The sequence below is a fragment of the Ursus arctos genome, unplaced genomic scaffold (assembly GCF_023065955.2).
Source record: "Ursus arctos isolate Adak ecotype North America unplaced genomic scaffold, UrsArc2.0 scaffold_25, whole genome shotgun sequence".
Lineage (NCBI taxonomy): Eukaryota > Metazoa > Chordata > Mammalia > Carnivora > Ursidae > Ursus > Ursus arctos.
The window spans coordinates 1,488,276-1,504,311 of NW_026622930.1; the positions used below are offsets into that span (position 1 = coordinate 1,488,276).

At 64.6% G+C, this 16,036-nt stretch overlaps 1 protein-coding gene across 2 annotated transcripts; it reads right to left on the reverse strand.

Moving 5' to 3' along the window:
- Window positions 1-2,970: 2,970 nt before the first annotated feature.
- On the reverse strand, window positions 2,971-13,764 carry CUNH14orf180 (chromosome unknown C14orf180 homolog). Of its 2 annotated transcripts, XM_057318576.1 has the most exons (6): window positions 13,551-13,764; window positions 12,690-12,743; window positions 7,688-7,814; window positions 6,335-6,464; window positions 4,577-4,615; window positions 2,971-4,152 (listed from the first exon to the last, which is right to left on the reverse strand). In XM_057318576.1, the coding sequence occupies exons 3-6, from the start codon at window positions 7,796-7,798 to the stop codon at window positions 3,947-3,949; spliced, it is 486 nt and encodes a 161-aa protein (XP_057174559.1). In that variant the 5' UTR covers window positions 7,799-7,814; window positions 12,690-12,743; window positions 13,551-13,764; the 3' UTR covers window positions 2,971-3,946. The 2 variants fall into 2 exon arrangements, with proteins under 2 accessions (XP_057174559.1, XP_048075821.1); XM_048219864.2 differs by lacking the exon at window positions 12,690-12,743 and having other exon boundaries at window positions 13,551-13,762.
- Window positions 13,765-16,036: the final 2,272 nt, after the last annotated feature.

Here is a 16,036-nt window from a genome sequence, read left to right on the forward strand (position 1 = left end):
ACTGGCCGGGAGAGCCTGGGCGGGGGCATCCACGCTCTTGGACGCCTCTGGCCATAAGGCTTGCAGGTCCTGCCTTGGCCAGACACCGTCTCCACACCTGCTTGCCCAGATGTGATTCTGTGCCTGATCCTGTGGCAGCAGCCCGTGTCCGCAGAGTGACCCCGACCCGTGATGGCCACTCATCACTCTCGTCCCTTGCTCCTGAGCAGTGTGTGGGACCCGGGAGCAGGGGGCCGACAGCAGGAGGGAGCCGCCCTGCCGCGTGTTCCCCACCTTCTGGCCCAGCGCTTCCCCCACCCCTGCCGCAGGGCTGAGTTCCCTGTGCTTCTGCTCTGTGGCCCCCGGTGGCCGGGCAGGTCTCAGCATTGAAAGCACAGGGGCAGTGGTGTTGCCCGCAGTCAGGTGGTGGCTGTGTGGTTGTCCTGGCAGCGGTGTGGTGTCAGAGCTGGGAGCCGCGCCTGGTGCCACAGGACTGGCTGGGGGAGCCCCGGGTGGCCCCAACGTGTGTCTCACAGTGTGGGGAGGTGGGGGAGGTGGGGACATGGGCTGGGGGGCGCCCCACCTCCTAGGGAGGGAGGGACAGGGCAGGTGCCACTGCGGGTGTCTGCATGTGCGTGTGAGTGTGTGAAGGTGTACGTGTGATATGAGGGTGTGCACATGCGTGTAAGTCTGCGTGGGAAGGGTGTGTGAGCGTGTGAATGTGTGAGCTGCTCATGTGAGTGTGCATAAGACTGCGAGTGTGAATGTGTGCGTGTGCACAAGTGTGCATATGAGCATGTGTGTGTGTGTGCGTGCGTGCACCGGAAGGTGAGAGCAGAGATCGGAGCGGGTGAGGACACAGCAGCTCCTCAGTACCTTCACCCCCTGGGATGCCCCCAGTGCCCCTGGCACCCCAGTGGAGGGGCTGCCTTCCCATCTGATGGTGTCCGAAGCACTGAAGGCCCCAGAGGGCACGACCCCATCCACACAGGCAGGAGAGGGTCTGGGGGAGGGGCGCTGGGCCCCGAGCTCAGGGAGAGCCACCTGTGGCTGCTCGGCTGTGGATCCCCGTCCTCACGGGCTCGCCAGCTTCCGCCTCTTCACATAGTCCTCCAAGTCCTTGCCCTGGGCTCAGTGAGCCCTTCTTGTTCCCAGGCTGACCCTCCTGCTGCCCCCCACCCTCCAGGGGAGGAGAGGCCTGGCTCCCCACGTCCGCGCCTCGCGGCTAGAGGCTGGTTTGCTCTCCCACGTGGGGCACAGGGTCTCCAGAGGCCGTGGATCTGGGCGTGGATCGAGGTGCCCATAGGGCGGGCCGCTTAGACCAGGGAAGAGGGGCCACAGGTCGCCTGTACAGAGGCCGCTCAGCTGGGGGCTGTCAGCGGAGATCGCTGTCAGCGGGCCAGGTGGATGGGGCTCCGGGCATCCGGAGGCTCTCTGGCCCCAGGGCCTGGCCGAGAGCGCCAGGCGGGGGCGGGGGGGTTGTCCTTGGACGAGTCGTGTTGGCAGAACTGAGGTGCCCGGCACATCTGGTCTCACCCCAGCCCTCGCGCACGAGCTGTGGGGAGCCTGTCCAGCCCCGGAGAGCTCCGATCTGTTTGCAGGAAGCAGCCAGGCCACGGGAGGAAGGAGCAGGGTCAGGACGTGGACTTGCGCCTGAGAGTCCGTGGCAGGCTTGGGTGTGCCCTCGGCAGCCACCACTCAGGGGCTGCTCAGAGCCGTGTGGGGCTCCTCGCTCAGGCCGGCAGAGGCGTGCCACCGTGCTCACCTGTCAGTGTCACCTGCAGGGCGGGGTGGTCGCTGGCACGGTCTGTCTCAGGCTGGCGGCACCTGGCACCTGCAGACATCCATGCCCGGGGCCTTCCCAGGAAGGGACAGCTGGGCCCTGCGCTGGCTCATAGGACTGAGCTGTGTGCCCTGCAGTGGGCGGGGGTCGGGGGGACCCCGGGGCAGGACAGGAAGGGCAGGGGCCGGCCCCAGGCTTCCTGAGATGGGGCCACAGCATCGCTTCTGCGGTGGTACCTTGCTTCTCCCGGCCGCTGTGGGATGTCTTTGTTTTAATTCTACTTCTGACGAAATGGAAAGTAATGATTCTTCCACTTAAGTGTATCTATTCCTCAAAGTCAAAATAAACACAGAGGTCCTGAGCTTGGGGTGTGGACTCTGGGCGGCCGTCCCTGCCCCACCCTCCTCCGCCTTCCTCTTCCCGGCTTCTGGGCTTCGTCCCTGCTGAGGTGTAAAGGCCTGCCCGTGTTTGTCGCTGTAGCTTCAGAACTGACCGGCATCCGGGCCAGGCCTTCCCGCGGCGGTGCCCTCACGTGTGCGCATGCTCCGGGGGCTCCGCTCCTGCCGCGGCCCCCAGGCGCGAGGATGGACGTGTCAGGGTCGTGGCGCACCTGCCAAGCAGCATCTTGCCCGAAGCCAAGGCTCGTGTCTGCGGACCCTCCAGAGCCGGGAGTCTTTGCAGAGACCGGCCCTTGGCTGAGAGCCCTGGGGCAGGGCTTCCCCAAGACGGGGTCAGGGCTGGACGGGGCTGAGCCCGAGGCCTGCGCCTGCCCCATGGGTTCGAGCACATGACCCAACCTCTCTGAGCCTCAGTTTCCCTGTCTGGAATATGGGACAGTAACCTGCCTGTCCTCTTCAGGGGGTGGGGGTGAGATGAGGTGGGGTCCCGGGGGAGGGCTGGGCTGGTGCCGGAGGTGGCGGTCACCACCCTGGTCACGCTAGAACCAGCCGGAGGGTCCGCGAGGGCCGGGGCCTGGATCCCCCCCAACAGGGCCCCCTGGAGGCTGCAGCTCCTGGAGACAGGCCCCCTCCTCTCCACTGGGCTCCCTGCTTGGGGTTTCCCAAACCCCGAACCCTGGAAAGCACCACCCCAGCCACTGAGGCCCAGAAGGGAAGGCTCCCCTGTGTCCCCACATCTGCTTCAGCCAAGAAAATTGGTCCCTATATCCATCCTTTGGGTAAAAACCCCCAGACTAATAAAAAGGGTGGCAGTGTGTTTTAATAGAAAATCAGTGTGACCCCACTTCGGTAGTGGGGATGGGTGTGCAGGGTATAACCCCGGGAGGGGGCAGCACAGCCCTGGCCATCCCACGGGTATTTGTCTGCAGGTGGCTGGGGGAGATGGCGTCTTCCTGGCAGTCCCTCCTGGTGTCTGCCCATGGGCCTCCCTGCTTTGTTCAGGCGTCCCCCTCCATGCAGGGTCCGGGGGGCTCCTGGAGTTTGTCGCCATGTCTCCGCATGGCCTCGCCACGCCAGCGGTGGCACGCTGTCTGCACACAGTCATGGGACACAGAGGCCCTGCAGCTGGTGTGCGGTGCAGCCTGGGGTCTAGGCACAGACAGCTGCGCTCCGAAGGTGGCGGGGTCCGGGCGGAGCGAGCTCCCTCTCAGCCCCTCCCAGGTGGACATCTGGGAGGGGCAACACATATTTCCCCCCAGGACACAGGAGGGTCTCCGAGGCCTTGGGGTCCCGGGGAGCAGTCAGACTTGGGCTCAGAGGTTAGCGCCCCAATACCACCAACAAGGGGAGATGCCAGGCCCCCTGCCCTGTGTGCAGTTTCAGGAGGGAGGGCCCCACCCTGACAGTCAGACCGCCTGTTTCAACGGGGTTTCGAGGTCCAGGCCCCGTAAGCCCAAAGCAGCAAAGGCAGTGTCACCTCCGAGGGGCCCCACAGATACAGGGCCTGTCCCTGTCTTCAACGGGCTCCGTGTGGCCACATCCAGGCCTGGCCCAAGGGTACGGAGGGTTCCCATGGGGGTGAGGGAGGGTCTGGGGGTCTCTCGGGGGGGCCGAAGTGTGTGTGGAATTCTCTTTCTAATAAAACCTCACAGTGGACCCCGACAGATGCAGCAAGAGGGGCCCTGATTGGAGGGGGTGGGGCCACGTGCTGCTGCAGAGCGGGCTGGAAGCCCTCCGACCTGACCTGGGGCTCCCGCCTCCTGCCCTGCACCACAGGGGCCACGGGTCAGAGCTGTAGGAGGCAGCGCCAGCAGGTGAGGGCCGCGTGCCTGAGGCGCAGGCCAAGGACCAGGAGCCGGGCCCAGAGGTCCTCAAGGGCCAGTGCCACGGGCTTGGCTCGGCCACAGTACAGACCCAGCACCAGCACCAGCAGGACACACACGGACAGCCGCAGGAGCAGGGAGCTGCCTCGGGGCCTGGGCCGGCGGGGCGCTGGGGGCGGAGGGGGACCCGGATGAGCCCCTGCCCGCAGGACCCACCCCACAGTGAGGACCGGTGGGCCTCCCTCCTCCCTCCCCTCAGGGCAAGGCTCACCCCGACGGTGGGCCCCTTCAGGGTGGGTCCCTGGGGTGCCTTGCATGGTCCCCATGGGGCATGGGGCACCCCCATTCCTGCCCAGGGCCTCTGCCAGTGTTGGGTGGCTTCCTTGCGAAAGAGCCTCCCATTGGCTGTGCCCGGCGCCCGCCCTCTTGGAAGGAGTAAGGGGGAGTGACCGCAGAGGGGCACGATGTCAGGGACCCTGGCTGAGGGAGTGGCCTTGCCAGGGCGGGGGGCCCTGCTGCAGCCACCGGGGGGGTGTGTGGCGAGGGTGGCCTGGGCACGGCGTGTGGGGCTGGGGGCGAAGGTTCAGACTCACCCCTGGTGGTGGTGGTGGTGGGCTCCCTGCTGGCGATATCTGGGAAGGAGAACGGAGAGGGGTTTGGGCACAGAGGGCCCCCCGCCTGGGGTGCATGCTGCCTCCCTGCCCAGCGCTCTCAGGACCTCGCATTGCACGGCCACCCCGTGAAGCACCCGGAGATGGGCCGAGTCAGATACAGCCACCCCACTTTACATGTGGGAGGTCCACGCCCCCCTGGCCAGCCAGCCTGGGCGCCATCCAGGGGTCCCCCCCCACCTCACGGCTTCAGGCTCAGGCAGCCAGAATGGGGAGGCTGGGTACTGCTCTCAGAGCCTGTGGGAGCTCGATGACCCGGCCCGCGGTGGCTTGGGGGAGGAGCCTGCAGGGGTCCCGGGGAGGGGCCATAGGGGCTGGCCCTGGGAGAGGGCCGGGCAGGACGCTTGCTCCTGTCCATCCCCCACAGTGCACTGGGGGGCCCCAGATGGCCCCCCGACCACCTGGGCCCCAATTCCCCCCCCCGCCGAGTCTCTGCCTCCAGGGTCGCTGAGAGGTTCCTGGGGGGGGGGGTGCAGAGCCATATGTGTGTGGGGGCGAGCACTGAGCCCAGGAGGGATGGGCGCGAAGAGCAGGTGTCAGGAGCCCCGTGAGCAGCATGGGCCGTCGGGAGAGGAGTTGAGGACTGGACTGGACGTTTAGGGCTGGCCATCCAGAGAGACACTCACAGGTGCTGGGCATGAGTTTTACCCGTAACCCAGCAGGTCTCAGGAAGTACCTTGCTTGGGGGCTGTGGTGGGCAGGATCTAAGACGTCCCCGTGATTGCTACCCCTCTAATGTCATCCTCCCCTGAGTGGGGGCCTGTGACTTGCTTCTACCCAACAGAATAAGGCAAAGTGGAAGGGATTCTGCAGCTGACAGGCAAACACCAATCAGCTGACTCTGAGTCCATCAAAAGGGAGATTATCTTGGGTGGGCCTGGCCTCATCAGGCAAGCTATTTAAGAAAGACGGTCTGAAGGTCAGAGGGGATCTGCTGCTGGTCTTGGAGGTGCACCGCTGTGGTTTCTACAGGAAACAAAGTCTGCAGACAGCTCTGTGAGCTTGGAATAGGACCCCAGACCTCAGCTGGGAGGCGGTCCCAGCCCACACCTGGATGGCAGCCTTGGGAGACCTGAGCCAAGGACCACCTACACTGTGCCTGGACCCCTGACCCACAGGGTCACTGCAGTAATAGACGTGGGCTGCTCGAAACTTCTAAGTCTGTGGTAATTTGTTACATGGCATAGCTAGCTGATACAGGGGCTGGTCCCATGGGCAGGGCTGGAGCAGGAGTGAAGGGGTCAGGGGAGGAGAGGGTGGGTGGCAGGGAGGGGCCCTGGGGCAGGGGGACCCCAGGACCTGCGGCCGGGGCTGGGAGAATTTGGGAGGTGGGCAGTGAAGTACGCAGATGTGGGGCAGCAGGAGGAGCTGAAGGGCAGAGGGAGGCTCGCAGGGCTGGAGGGAAGAGTGGGCGCGTGCTGGGGACACTGCCCACTGGCTTTCCCTCCAGGACAGTCGCAATTTGGGCAGCTCTGATTTGTTTTTTCCTGCCAGTTACTGTTTTGTTGACCGTTACTCTGTGTCCAGCCTAAGCCGTGGGCCAGGGTTTTATTGGGGTTCTGTCTAGAGACAGGACAGGTGGCTGCGGTCCCTCCAGATGGCCCTCTGTGAGGTCCTGGGACATGCGCCCCCCTCCCCCCCGGCCTGGCCCGGCGCCTGCTTGCCACGCTCTGTTCTTACAGTGGACGGCCACCTCCAGGGGCTCCTGGAACCGTACACGCCTCGAGGTCTTCTGTGGTTCGGCGCTGTGGCCGCCGTGCTCCGGCCGGCTCCGCCTCAGGATGGAGGGGGGGCACCTCCTGTCGCCCTCCTGGGGTGGGGGTGGGAGGCAGAGGGAAGCGGGCAGAAGTAAACCCCCAGGGGGCTGGGGACAAGGTGCCCCGGCCAGGCTCCCTGCGGCCTTGGCCAGCACAATCGGATGGCCGTGTTCATGGCCGCACAGACCCGAGGCTCCTGCCCAGGCCGTGCCCCCACCAACCCTGATGGCATCCGTAATAATAATGACGATGGTGGTAATGGTAGCCGTCTTCCTGTCTGAGCCGTCTGCACAGAACCTCACTGAATCCTGGAACACTGGGCCCCCAGATCTCCTCTGTGCCTGGGAGCCAGGAAGGAGGCCGGGCCCCGAGTCAGGCCTGTCCGAGGTCAGGGCCTGGCTTGTGTCACACAGCGGGTCTCTGTCACTCACCCGTGGACACGGTGAGGGATCTGGGGAGGGACAGAGCCTGGGCACAGGTGCCCGCCCGGTGCTGCCCTTCCGCCCACACCGAGTTTAGAATGTGGAGTTGCTGGACTGCTCTGAGCCTCAGTGTTTCCATCTATAAAATGGGGACAGCAGGCTGTTCTGAGCTGAGTACACCCATTTTGAATGGATACTGGCAGGCCTCAACCACCAGAACCTGCTGCTGGCCTTCTGGGGGACGTGAGACCCACCTAGTCCTGGGGTTGGGTGCCCAGTGTGGCTGGGACGCCTGTGTCTGTGGCCTGCCACCGGCCTGGCAGTGAGCACAGAGGTGAGGTGGGGGCTCAGGTCTGAAGTTGGTCTCCACTTTGCCCTGGCCTGGCCTTCCTCTCTCCACCGTCCCTCACTCGCACACCCTCCTCCCTGGGCTGCAAGGTGACCTTGCTAGGGAAGCATCCAGACTTGCTGCTGCCTTGCTCCAGAGCCCCGCATGGCTCCTGCTTCCTCTGCCTCGCCTGTGCTCTCTCCTGGCCCACCCTCCCTGCCCTTGCATGCTGTGCCCCTGGCCTTGGCCCTGGCCTTGCACCTTTGGGCATGCCATGTGCCCCCTAGGGGCCTCCGACCCTCTCTGCCAGACCAAACCTTTAAAGAGCCACCAACCCGCAAATCCCCACCCTGGTAATTAACTCTCCCGGGGTTCCTGGGGCCGGGACAGCTCAGGGCAAGGACAGGGACCGTGCCTCCTGCCTGTGCTCCCCCTTCCCTGTCCCCAGCGGGAGCCCAGGTGGCCCACCCTGGTGCACTTGGCCTTGAGACCCTGGGTTCAGGGCTTGTCCGGGACCCAGCCTTACCCTCTCTGCCCTGGGTATCGGCGAGCTTGGAGCGGCCCTTTCATTCTTCCTGGTGCGATGTCGCGTGTCCGGCTGGGAGTCGGGGCTCAAGGCTCGCCCTGCAGTCCTCATTTATTGGGACATGGTCCTAGAGAAGCAGAGACATTATTGCATGAACAGCAGTGGTAGGAGTAGATGGAGGGGAATTCTCCTGCTGCCCTGCCCAGGAGCAGACGCGGCTTTCCTTCTAGTGCTCCCAGTACGGTGCTCCCTGCTCCCTCCCCAGCGGCCAGTGTCCCCCATTGCCAGCTCTTGTGGCTGTGCCACGTTCCACGGGGCTGTCCTCTGTAACCGGCCTCGGTGCTGGGTGCTCAGGGAGTATGTGTTCTGTTACATCACCTGCACTGCTTTGAGGTCATGTCGGGGAGACTCCGGGGTGTGAGGGAAGGGGTCCAGGGCCGGGCGTTGTTTGGGGCTGGGAAGGCTGCTCCAGAGGGTCTCGTGCTCCGCTCCGCGAGGGGCTGGAGCTGGTGGGGCCCGCCCAGACTCTTTTGTCTCTGTCTCTCGCCTCTCCTTCGGGCCCTGTCCCAGGTTTAACTTGCTTTCTTATTAGGTGTAAGGTGGCGCCCCCCCCCCCCCACGTCCACCTGTGATTGCCAAGCACCCGTCCTTCCTGACTGCGGCCCCTCTTGGTGGATTCTCTTTCACCTTTGAAGGGTTCCTGACTGTGGAGACCTCCCCCGGTCCTGCTGTGGGCACAGACCGCACCAGGCACCCGTGCAGGCAAAGCTGAGCATTGAGCATGAGTCCTTCGAGGGCCCTGCGTGGGGGCGACGGGCCCACCCTCTTCAGTGTACATGTGGGTAAATCGAGGCCGGGGCTTCCCCAGCCACGCAGACACCAGGGGCATCTCTGCCCCTCCCCCTGGATAACGAGATGAGTTGGGGGTGGCATGGGCGCCACCAGCCCCACCTTATCCTCAGCCCCAGGCTCCTCTGGGTCTCCCTGGTCTGGGGTCCTTGGTGGACATCCCTATGCCCCCTGTACATGGCGAAGTTTGGGTTTTGTGAGGAGCGTCCCTGGCTTCTGTCCTCTAAGGATGTCCACCCCGTGCCCAGGGCTGAGAAGGGGGCTGATGGTGAGGGTCCCACACCATCTCCTACATGGTGCCATCAGGGTGCCCCCAGGGGCAGGCGGCCTCGAGCGGTGAGCAGGGCCCCGCTACAGTCTTCCTGGGGAGATGCCAGGGTGGCTGTGCCCCTCGGCCCTGGCAGGTGTCAGTGTCCCAGCCGTGCAGAGCCCGGTAATGATGTCTGCACTCCGCAGCCGGGCGGCTTCAATTACTTCTAAGGGAGCAGTTTTCTCCTTCTCAGCGTCAGGTTTTTATTGCAAACAGAGTCAGGGAAGGAGCCTCGGGCCCAGGGAGGGGGACACGGCAGGGAGGGTGGCTTCTCTTAAGAACTTGCTGACCTCTCAGGTGAGGAAACAGGCCTGGAGAGGCTTGCAGGGCAGCACCCAGCTGGGAGCCTGCAGCACCTCCCCCTCCCCCCGGGACTGGGGACAGCACCGTGTGCGTGCCTCACGTGTATGTGCGCTTATGTGTGAGCACGAGTGTGTGCGTGTCCATGCGTGTGAGCACGAGTGTGTGCATGTGTGAGAGCATGAGTGTGTGCGTGTCCATGCGTGTGAGCACGAGTGTGTGCGTGTCCGTGCGTGTGAGCACGAGTGTGTGCATGCGTGTGAGCACGAGTGTGTGCATGTCCATGCGTGTGAGCACGAGTGTGTGCATGCGTGTGAGCACGAGTGTGTGTGTGTCCGTGCCTGTGAGCATGTGTGTGAGCATGAGTGTGTGCACGTGTGTAAGCAGGTGTGAGATGAGTGCGTGTGAATGTATGTGAGCACGAATGTGTACGTGCGTGTAAGCATGAGTGTGTGCACGTGTGTGCAGTGCATGTGCGTGTGCCTGTGAGCATGTGTCCCTATGCATATATGTGTGAGCATGTCTGTGTGTGCTTGTGTGTATATGTGAGGGCAACTGCACGCACACCTTAGTGTGTGTGTGCGTGCGTGTGCACACATATAGGAGTGTGCATGGCTATTTGCACATAGGTGCAGGAGTGTGCTCATGTACGTGGACACATGTGAGTGTAGTGTGGGGTGTGTATTGCACAAGCATATGGGTGTATGCCGTGTGCATGCGTGTGTCTGAGTGTGAATGCCTGTGTGCATATGTGTGTGTGCAGTGTGTTCGTGTGTGTCTCCATGGCTCTGGTGCAGCCCAGTGGGTCCCACCAGCTTCATCACGGGCTCCGTGTGACTCTGTGTGACCTTGGACAGGCCTCCTACGCTCTCTGTGCCTCAGTCTACTCAGCTGAAAATAGGGACCACAATAGCAACTTCCTCCGTGGGCCCGGTGAGGGCAGCACGGCTGTGTGTCAGGGGCTCAGAGTGAGCCTGGGACAGTCACTCAGGGAAAGAGTGGCTTTGCTCGGGCACAGAGCCTGGGGCCCATCTGCCCGCGTGAGGACGTTGCGCTCCCCCCAGGCGGCCCTCGGGAGCCCCGGGCCTTCCCTGGCCATGTGCCTTTGCCTGGGTCCCCGTCTGCGGCCGGGCGGTCTCCCCCCACCTCCCCTTTACCCACTGTCCCTGCCCTGCCGGTCTACCCCCATCTCTGCAGCCTTGTTCAGGCTCCAGCTTCCCCTTAAATGTCATTTCCTCCAAGCGGAAGTGGGGGCCTTTGCCGCTGGCTTGAGTCCCGGGCTCTGTCCTGCTATGGCTCAGTGTCCTTTCTCAACAGCATGATTGTCCCAGGCCTCAGTCTCCCCACCTGCGGTGCAGGAGGAGGCGAGGACTGGTCTTGGTACCGCCTCCCGGCTCCCCCACCGACCCCCTCCAGCCACCGGGCAGGCCGCCCACCCCAGGCTGGAGGGCAGGGCCCTGCACAGGAGGGGAGATAGCAACAGCATGTAACAGGAGTGCCCTCCACTCTGAGGCCGCTCGTGACAGATGGGTGATAAAGGGCGGAAAATAGCTCAGGCCTGGGGCCTGTGGAGTGTCACCACCTCCCCACCCATGGAGGACACGCCCCAGGGCAGGGCTTCTCGGACAACAGCCTCTCACCTCTGTTGAGGGGACACTTGCCTCCCCCTGGGGGTAGGGAACGTGGTCGCTGCAGCCTGAGCCTGCCCAGCCTTGTCTCTGGGTGGGGGCCCACCTGGCTGGGCCTGCCAGGCAGAGGTGGGCCAAGGGCGCCTGGGGCTCAGGGCCTGCCCCGGGCCTTCCCCAGAGCTCCTGCTCCAGGCCTGGTGGGTCAGGGTGCGGGGGCGGGGTGGAGCTCAGGCTCTCCTGCACTCCTTCATAGGAGCACAGGTCTGGCCAAGGCCGTGCGTCCACAAGAGCCCTGACCGTCCATGGGGTCTGGCCCACGGAGGCTGAGCCTTTGCAGCCCAGCTCAGCAGCCCAGCCCCACTCCCCCCCAGCCCCGGCTCTGCACACCTCTCCCACCAGCCACCAGGCAGGTGTGAGGCAGGCTGGGCCAGCTCCCGCCTGGCTCACTGCCTCCGATAGCACCAAGCCCCAGGGCCGGGCCACCCGTCCTACCATCGCTCTGTGATGCCACCCGGTAGGCTTCTCACCTCCTCCCGGGCCAGGCTGATCACACCTCTGTGCCCCGCTCGCCCCCCTGCCCACCGACCACCCACTGCCTGCTGGTACGTCCCCATCTGACGCCACCAGGGGTCCCTCTGAGACCCCACCTAGTGCAGCTCTGAACGGGGAGGGAGCCTTCCTGAGCTGTGACCGGGTGGCCGGCAGCCGGGTCAGCACCCACGCCTGCTCCCTGTCACCCCTCACACCCTGCACTGTGCCTGTTCACCCACAGAACCCCGGGGCTCAGGGGATGGAGCTGCTTGCCGGGAGTCCTCTAGTCCTGGGGAAGCTGAGGGTCTCCTCCTGACCCGACCGGTCTGGAGCCTGAGCCCCAGAGCCCCAGGCTGGGCTCGTCTTGCTCACCTGTCCTGGCGACCCCTCCTCCAGGGGCCCCCCGGGCTGGTGCAGCTGGGAGAACCACGTCAGGACCTCGCCCAGCAGAGGCCGGAGCTATAAGCCCCACTGTTCACACACCACGTCCATGCACAGCCGCCCCTCCCCCCGCCCTGTGCACACTCACATACACACTCACATTGCCTCCCCCATATGAGCACATACCACACACAGACCCACGTGCACCGCCCCGGCCCCCCTGGGCTCCTGCAGGTGCCACAGCCCCGGGTGAACTTGCCCAACTGCCCGGCCCCCAGTCCGCTGGCGGTCAGAGCCTTGAGCAGGGTGGGAACCGGAGCTGTTGTGGCTCACAGGCCAGCAGAGAAGTTTCCATTACAGCTGTGGGACAGTGGCCTCTGGACAGTCTGGCTGTGGAGGAAGCGGTCACCACGGGGCTTGGTGGCCCTGTGTAGTGTTTGCCCTCCCCCTCCCCTGAGCAGCTCCTCTGAATTAAGTGTGTGTGGGGGTTGCTGAGGCCACAAGATGCATGCTACACCTTCTTCCAGCTGGAGAAGGGGACAGGAGGCCATGGACACTCCCATGCCAGCCTCCCCTCAGGAGGGTGGGGGGCAGAGTGAGGGTCAATGGGAAGGGGTCCCCAGGAAGGGCTGGCTGCCACCAGCCCAGCGCTCACAACCCAGAGCAGGCTGGCAGCTGCCCAGATAACACACATTTCTGACTTGAGCAAGAGGAGAACCCCTGGGGGCCACCCCCTGGCTGACCACTGCTCACTGGGCTTGCCTAGGCGCCTGCCTGGGGCTGGGGGCATGGGGACCAGGAGCTGTCCCGGCAGTCTCCAGAGACACTCCCCCACATCTCCGGACATAGGGCAACAGCAGGTCAGGGTGATGGCTGGGTGTCTGCTGGGTGCAGGGGGATGCCCTAGAATGGGGGATCTTGGCCTTGAGAGCCCCAGGCAGAAGGGAGCAGGTGGACTCTAGCCTAGACCCTGGCCCCAGGGGTACCCAGGTAGGTCACTCACCCCGAGTTCCAGGCCCCCTTGTAGAGTGGCGGTCTATGCCCACCATCCAGCACGCTGTGAAGATGGAGACAATGTGCTAACCGTCCTAGAGGGGCCTGCACACAGTAGGTGCCCAATAAATGCTGTGTTCTGAGTTGGAAGTGTGACCCATGTGCACGGTGGGCCAGAAGGGAGATTCCTTCTGATCAAGTCAGCTCAGAGAAGGGCGTTCCCTGAGGGTAACCAAATGCTGTGGCCTGGGCTGTGTGACCAGAGTAGACCCCACTCCCCGCTCAGCCTGGCTGTGCCTGCGCAGACCCGCCCTCAGCAGGACCCCCGGGCCTTTGAGGAAGGCTTGCTGGTGTCCGTGCCCGACCCTGCCGTCCTGGCCACAGCCCCTGCGAACTGACAAGACTCCTGGCTTCCGAAAGGACAGCGCTCGGCTCACCGCCAGGCGGATTTGTAGAGACTTGCACCCCAGCTTTGTGGTGGGAACTGGCCAAGTTCCCACCTCCCCCGTAGATGGCCGGGGCTCAGGCAGGGCCCTCATGTCAGGCCAGGCTGCTGAGGGAGGGCTCAGAGCGCCAGGGACTTGTGTCTCCGTGATTGCACACCACCCCCACTTTTCAGACAAAACATGAGGTTCAGAGGGGCCTGGGTCTTCTGGGGTCACTGACGGCCCTGGTTTGCTTGGGAATGTGCCCATTTTAGCACTGAAAGGCCATGTCCCAGGTGAACGGGATGATAAGCCCCCCAGTCCTTGTCCAGGCCCGCAGTGCGCTCTGGCTGCCCGCCCGCGGCAGGCTTTCTGCCGGCACCTCTGGCAGCTTCGTCCCACCTGGGAAGTGAGCTTCTCCCTGTCGCCCTGAGCTGGGCCCTCACCTGGCTCCTCCTGGGCCATGAAGCCAGGCTCTGCGGCGTCCTCCAGAGAGAGTGGCTCAGTGCAGTGCTGGCCCGACCTCGGGGTCCCTGGAGAGGCGGTCCCGGGCCTGTCCAGCCTCTTGCTGCTGGGGTCTGGAGCTGCTGCCGGCAGCCTGTGGGGCCCGTCTGTGGCCAGCCGGCGTCCCCGCCCCAGGCCCCTCAGCAGGGTGCAGAGCTTGGCCAGCTGGCAGGAGCTGAGCTATAATTACCTCTCCCCTTTGGCAGAAATAGCAGTGACCCTGCGGATAGGCCGCTGGCCCTGGTGCAGGAGAGGAGCTACTGGTTTCCCAGGCCCCAGACAGAGACAAGATGAGGGGTCAGTGCCCCCTCCCTGCCCTCCCGGTTTCCGGTTCCAGAGCTGTGCGGCCCTTGGAAAGTCCATGGATTGGAATCAGAGGCAGAGCGGGGGGGGGGGGGGGGAAGGCAGGGGGGGTGATGTGGGGGCTGTGGGAGGGGAGGGGAGTATAGAGTCTAGCCCCTGCTTGACCCTGCCCAGAGAGGAGCCACCCTGCTTCTCACCCCTGCACCCTCAACGTCCTGCTCTGGGGTCCCAGGAGGAAAAGGCAAAGCATGGATCCCATGCTGCACATCTGGGGTGCACTGGCTGAGCCCCATATTGGCCCAGCCGGCAGAGCCAGTGTTCAGGTCAGAGGGAAAGGCAGGGGTGAAGGGACCAGAATTTCCCAGGGTCCCCTCTAGGCTAGGGGCTCCTTGCTGTGTGTGTGGGTGTCAGCTGCCCTGCCTGGCAGGTGCTGAGTGGACCCACATTTGCAGGTGAGGAACATACCCCTCAGGATAGGAAGACAGCTCGCCCAAAGCCACGCGGCCTGGAGGTGGCAGCCTGGCCCAGGCTCGGTACCCCCCCCCCCCCCGCTTCTGATGCGCTGGCCCACGCACGTGGCAGCCCTGACGGGGTGAGGTCCGAGGAAGGACAAGGGGCCCAGTGTGGGAGGATCCCTGATGGGTTTGGATTGTTTCAGCCCACCTGGGGGGGCCCGAGGAGGTGTGGAGAGATCCCCCAACTCCTGTCTCTGTTGGGCAATCAGGCAAAGTTTCAGGGCCCCCGGGGCGTGCAGGGAGGACCGGGACTGGGAGGGACAGTGGGAGCAGAGGGGTCCCCTGCGGGCCATGCAAGCCACAGTGCCTGGAACAGAGCATTGGTGCACGGTGCATGTAGAGGTCGCGAGGTGCCGTGTGGGGGTGCGCCCCCACGCATCTCTGTGCTGGGGCAGCACACTCTCGTGTAAAGGGTCAGAGGGCAGAGGTGAGGCTCTGTGGGATTGACTGAGTCGCAGGGCGGAAGCAGCTGTGGACCCGGTGGAGGATGGACGGGCATGGTGTGCTTCCATAAACCCCTCCCACCTTCATGTATAAAGGGACACGGTGTGGTGTCCCTGTTGTTGGGATAGCTCCGAGGAGGGCTGGGGGCACCGGGGGTCCTGCCTGCAGCTTGGCTTCCTGAGGTCCTGGAGCCAGACACCCCCCCTCCCCCCACGGCGCCTGGCTGGGTGACAGCCTGCGCCCGGAGGCCTGCCCCCACCACAGAGACTGGGCTGCATCCCCCAGGCCAGGGCTCCGGGGCAGCTGCTTTCATGTGCCCCTTGCTGGCGGGCAGGGGGAGCCCACCACCGGCTCTTGTGGCAGCTCGCTCCAGGGGATTTGTTGGCACTTCCCAAGGCCCCGTGGCACGAGATCTGCCCCCAGCTCTGCTCCCAGCCTGGTAATATCTCCCGGCCTCATCCGATCAGACGCGCTGCGCCCTCCGCACGCACTTCTGTCGACTGCGTTTCATACCCGCCTGGTGTCTGCAGGGCCAGAGAAGGCTGGCCCAGGGGAGTCCTCAGAGGGTCCTCGGTCCCTGTGCCCCTGGGGAGGCGCTTTGCAGGGCGGCTGTGGTCCCGGCTCCATTGCAGTCTAGTGCGGGGACCGCGGGCAGCACGCCTCGACGCTCCCGTCAGCCGGAAGCGACCCCCGCACCCCACCAGTCCTCCCGTCTGTGGGTCTTCACTGTGCCAGCCCTGTGTCGGGCCCTGGGCACACGGCCGTGCCTCGCTTGGCTGTGGGTTCTCGGGAAGGCAGGAGACATCCCAGTACCTATGAGGTCCCAAGAGCCGTGCAGCCCAGAAGAGTAAAGATCCTCCAGAGAAGCAGACAGATACACGTAAGTGCGTGTGCACAGAGGTCGCTCTGAGGGACCGGTCACCCAGCGCTCGTGCAGGCCGCAAGGTCCACGGCCGGTGGGTGGCGAGCTGCAGACCCAGGAGAGCAGCCGTGGGCTCCACTGTGAGCCCCCAGGCCGAGCAGACCCGTGTCCCAGCAGGACGACAGGCACGGGGAGTGGATTCTCTCTCCCTCTGCCTTGATGGTCTGCTCCTGCCCTCAACTGATCGGACGAGGCCCACCCCCACCAGGCCGGCATCTCCTTTCCTGGGTTCACGGAGTCAGAT

Bases quoted from the DNA above. Each gene is read 5' to 3' on its own strand.
- CUNH14orf180 (XM_057318576.1), bottom strand. From the start codon at position 7,798: ATGAGGACTGCAGGGCGAGCCTTGAGCCCCGACTCCCAGCCGGACACG. The intron at 6,465-7,687 runs GTAAGGCTGGGT...CCCCCACCCCAG, and splicing joins CGATACCCAGGGCAGAGAGG to GAGGGCGACAGGAGGTGCCC. The intron at 4,616-6,334 runs GTAAGAACAGAG...TCTCCTTCCCAG, and splicing joins CCTGGAGGTGGCCGTCCACT to ATATCGCCAGCAGGGAGCCC.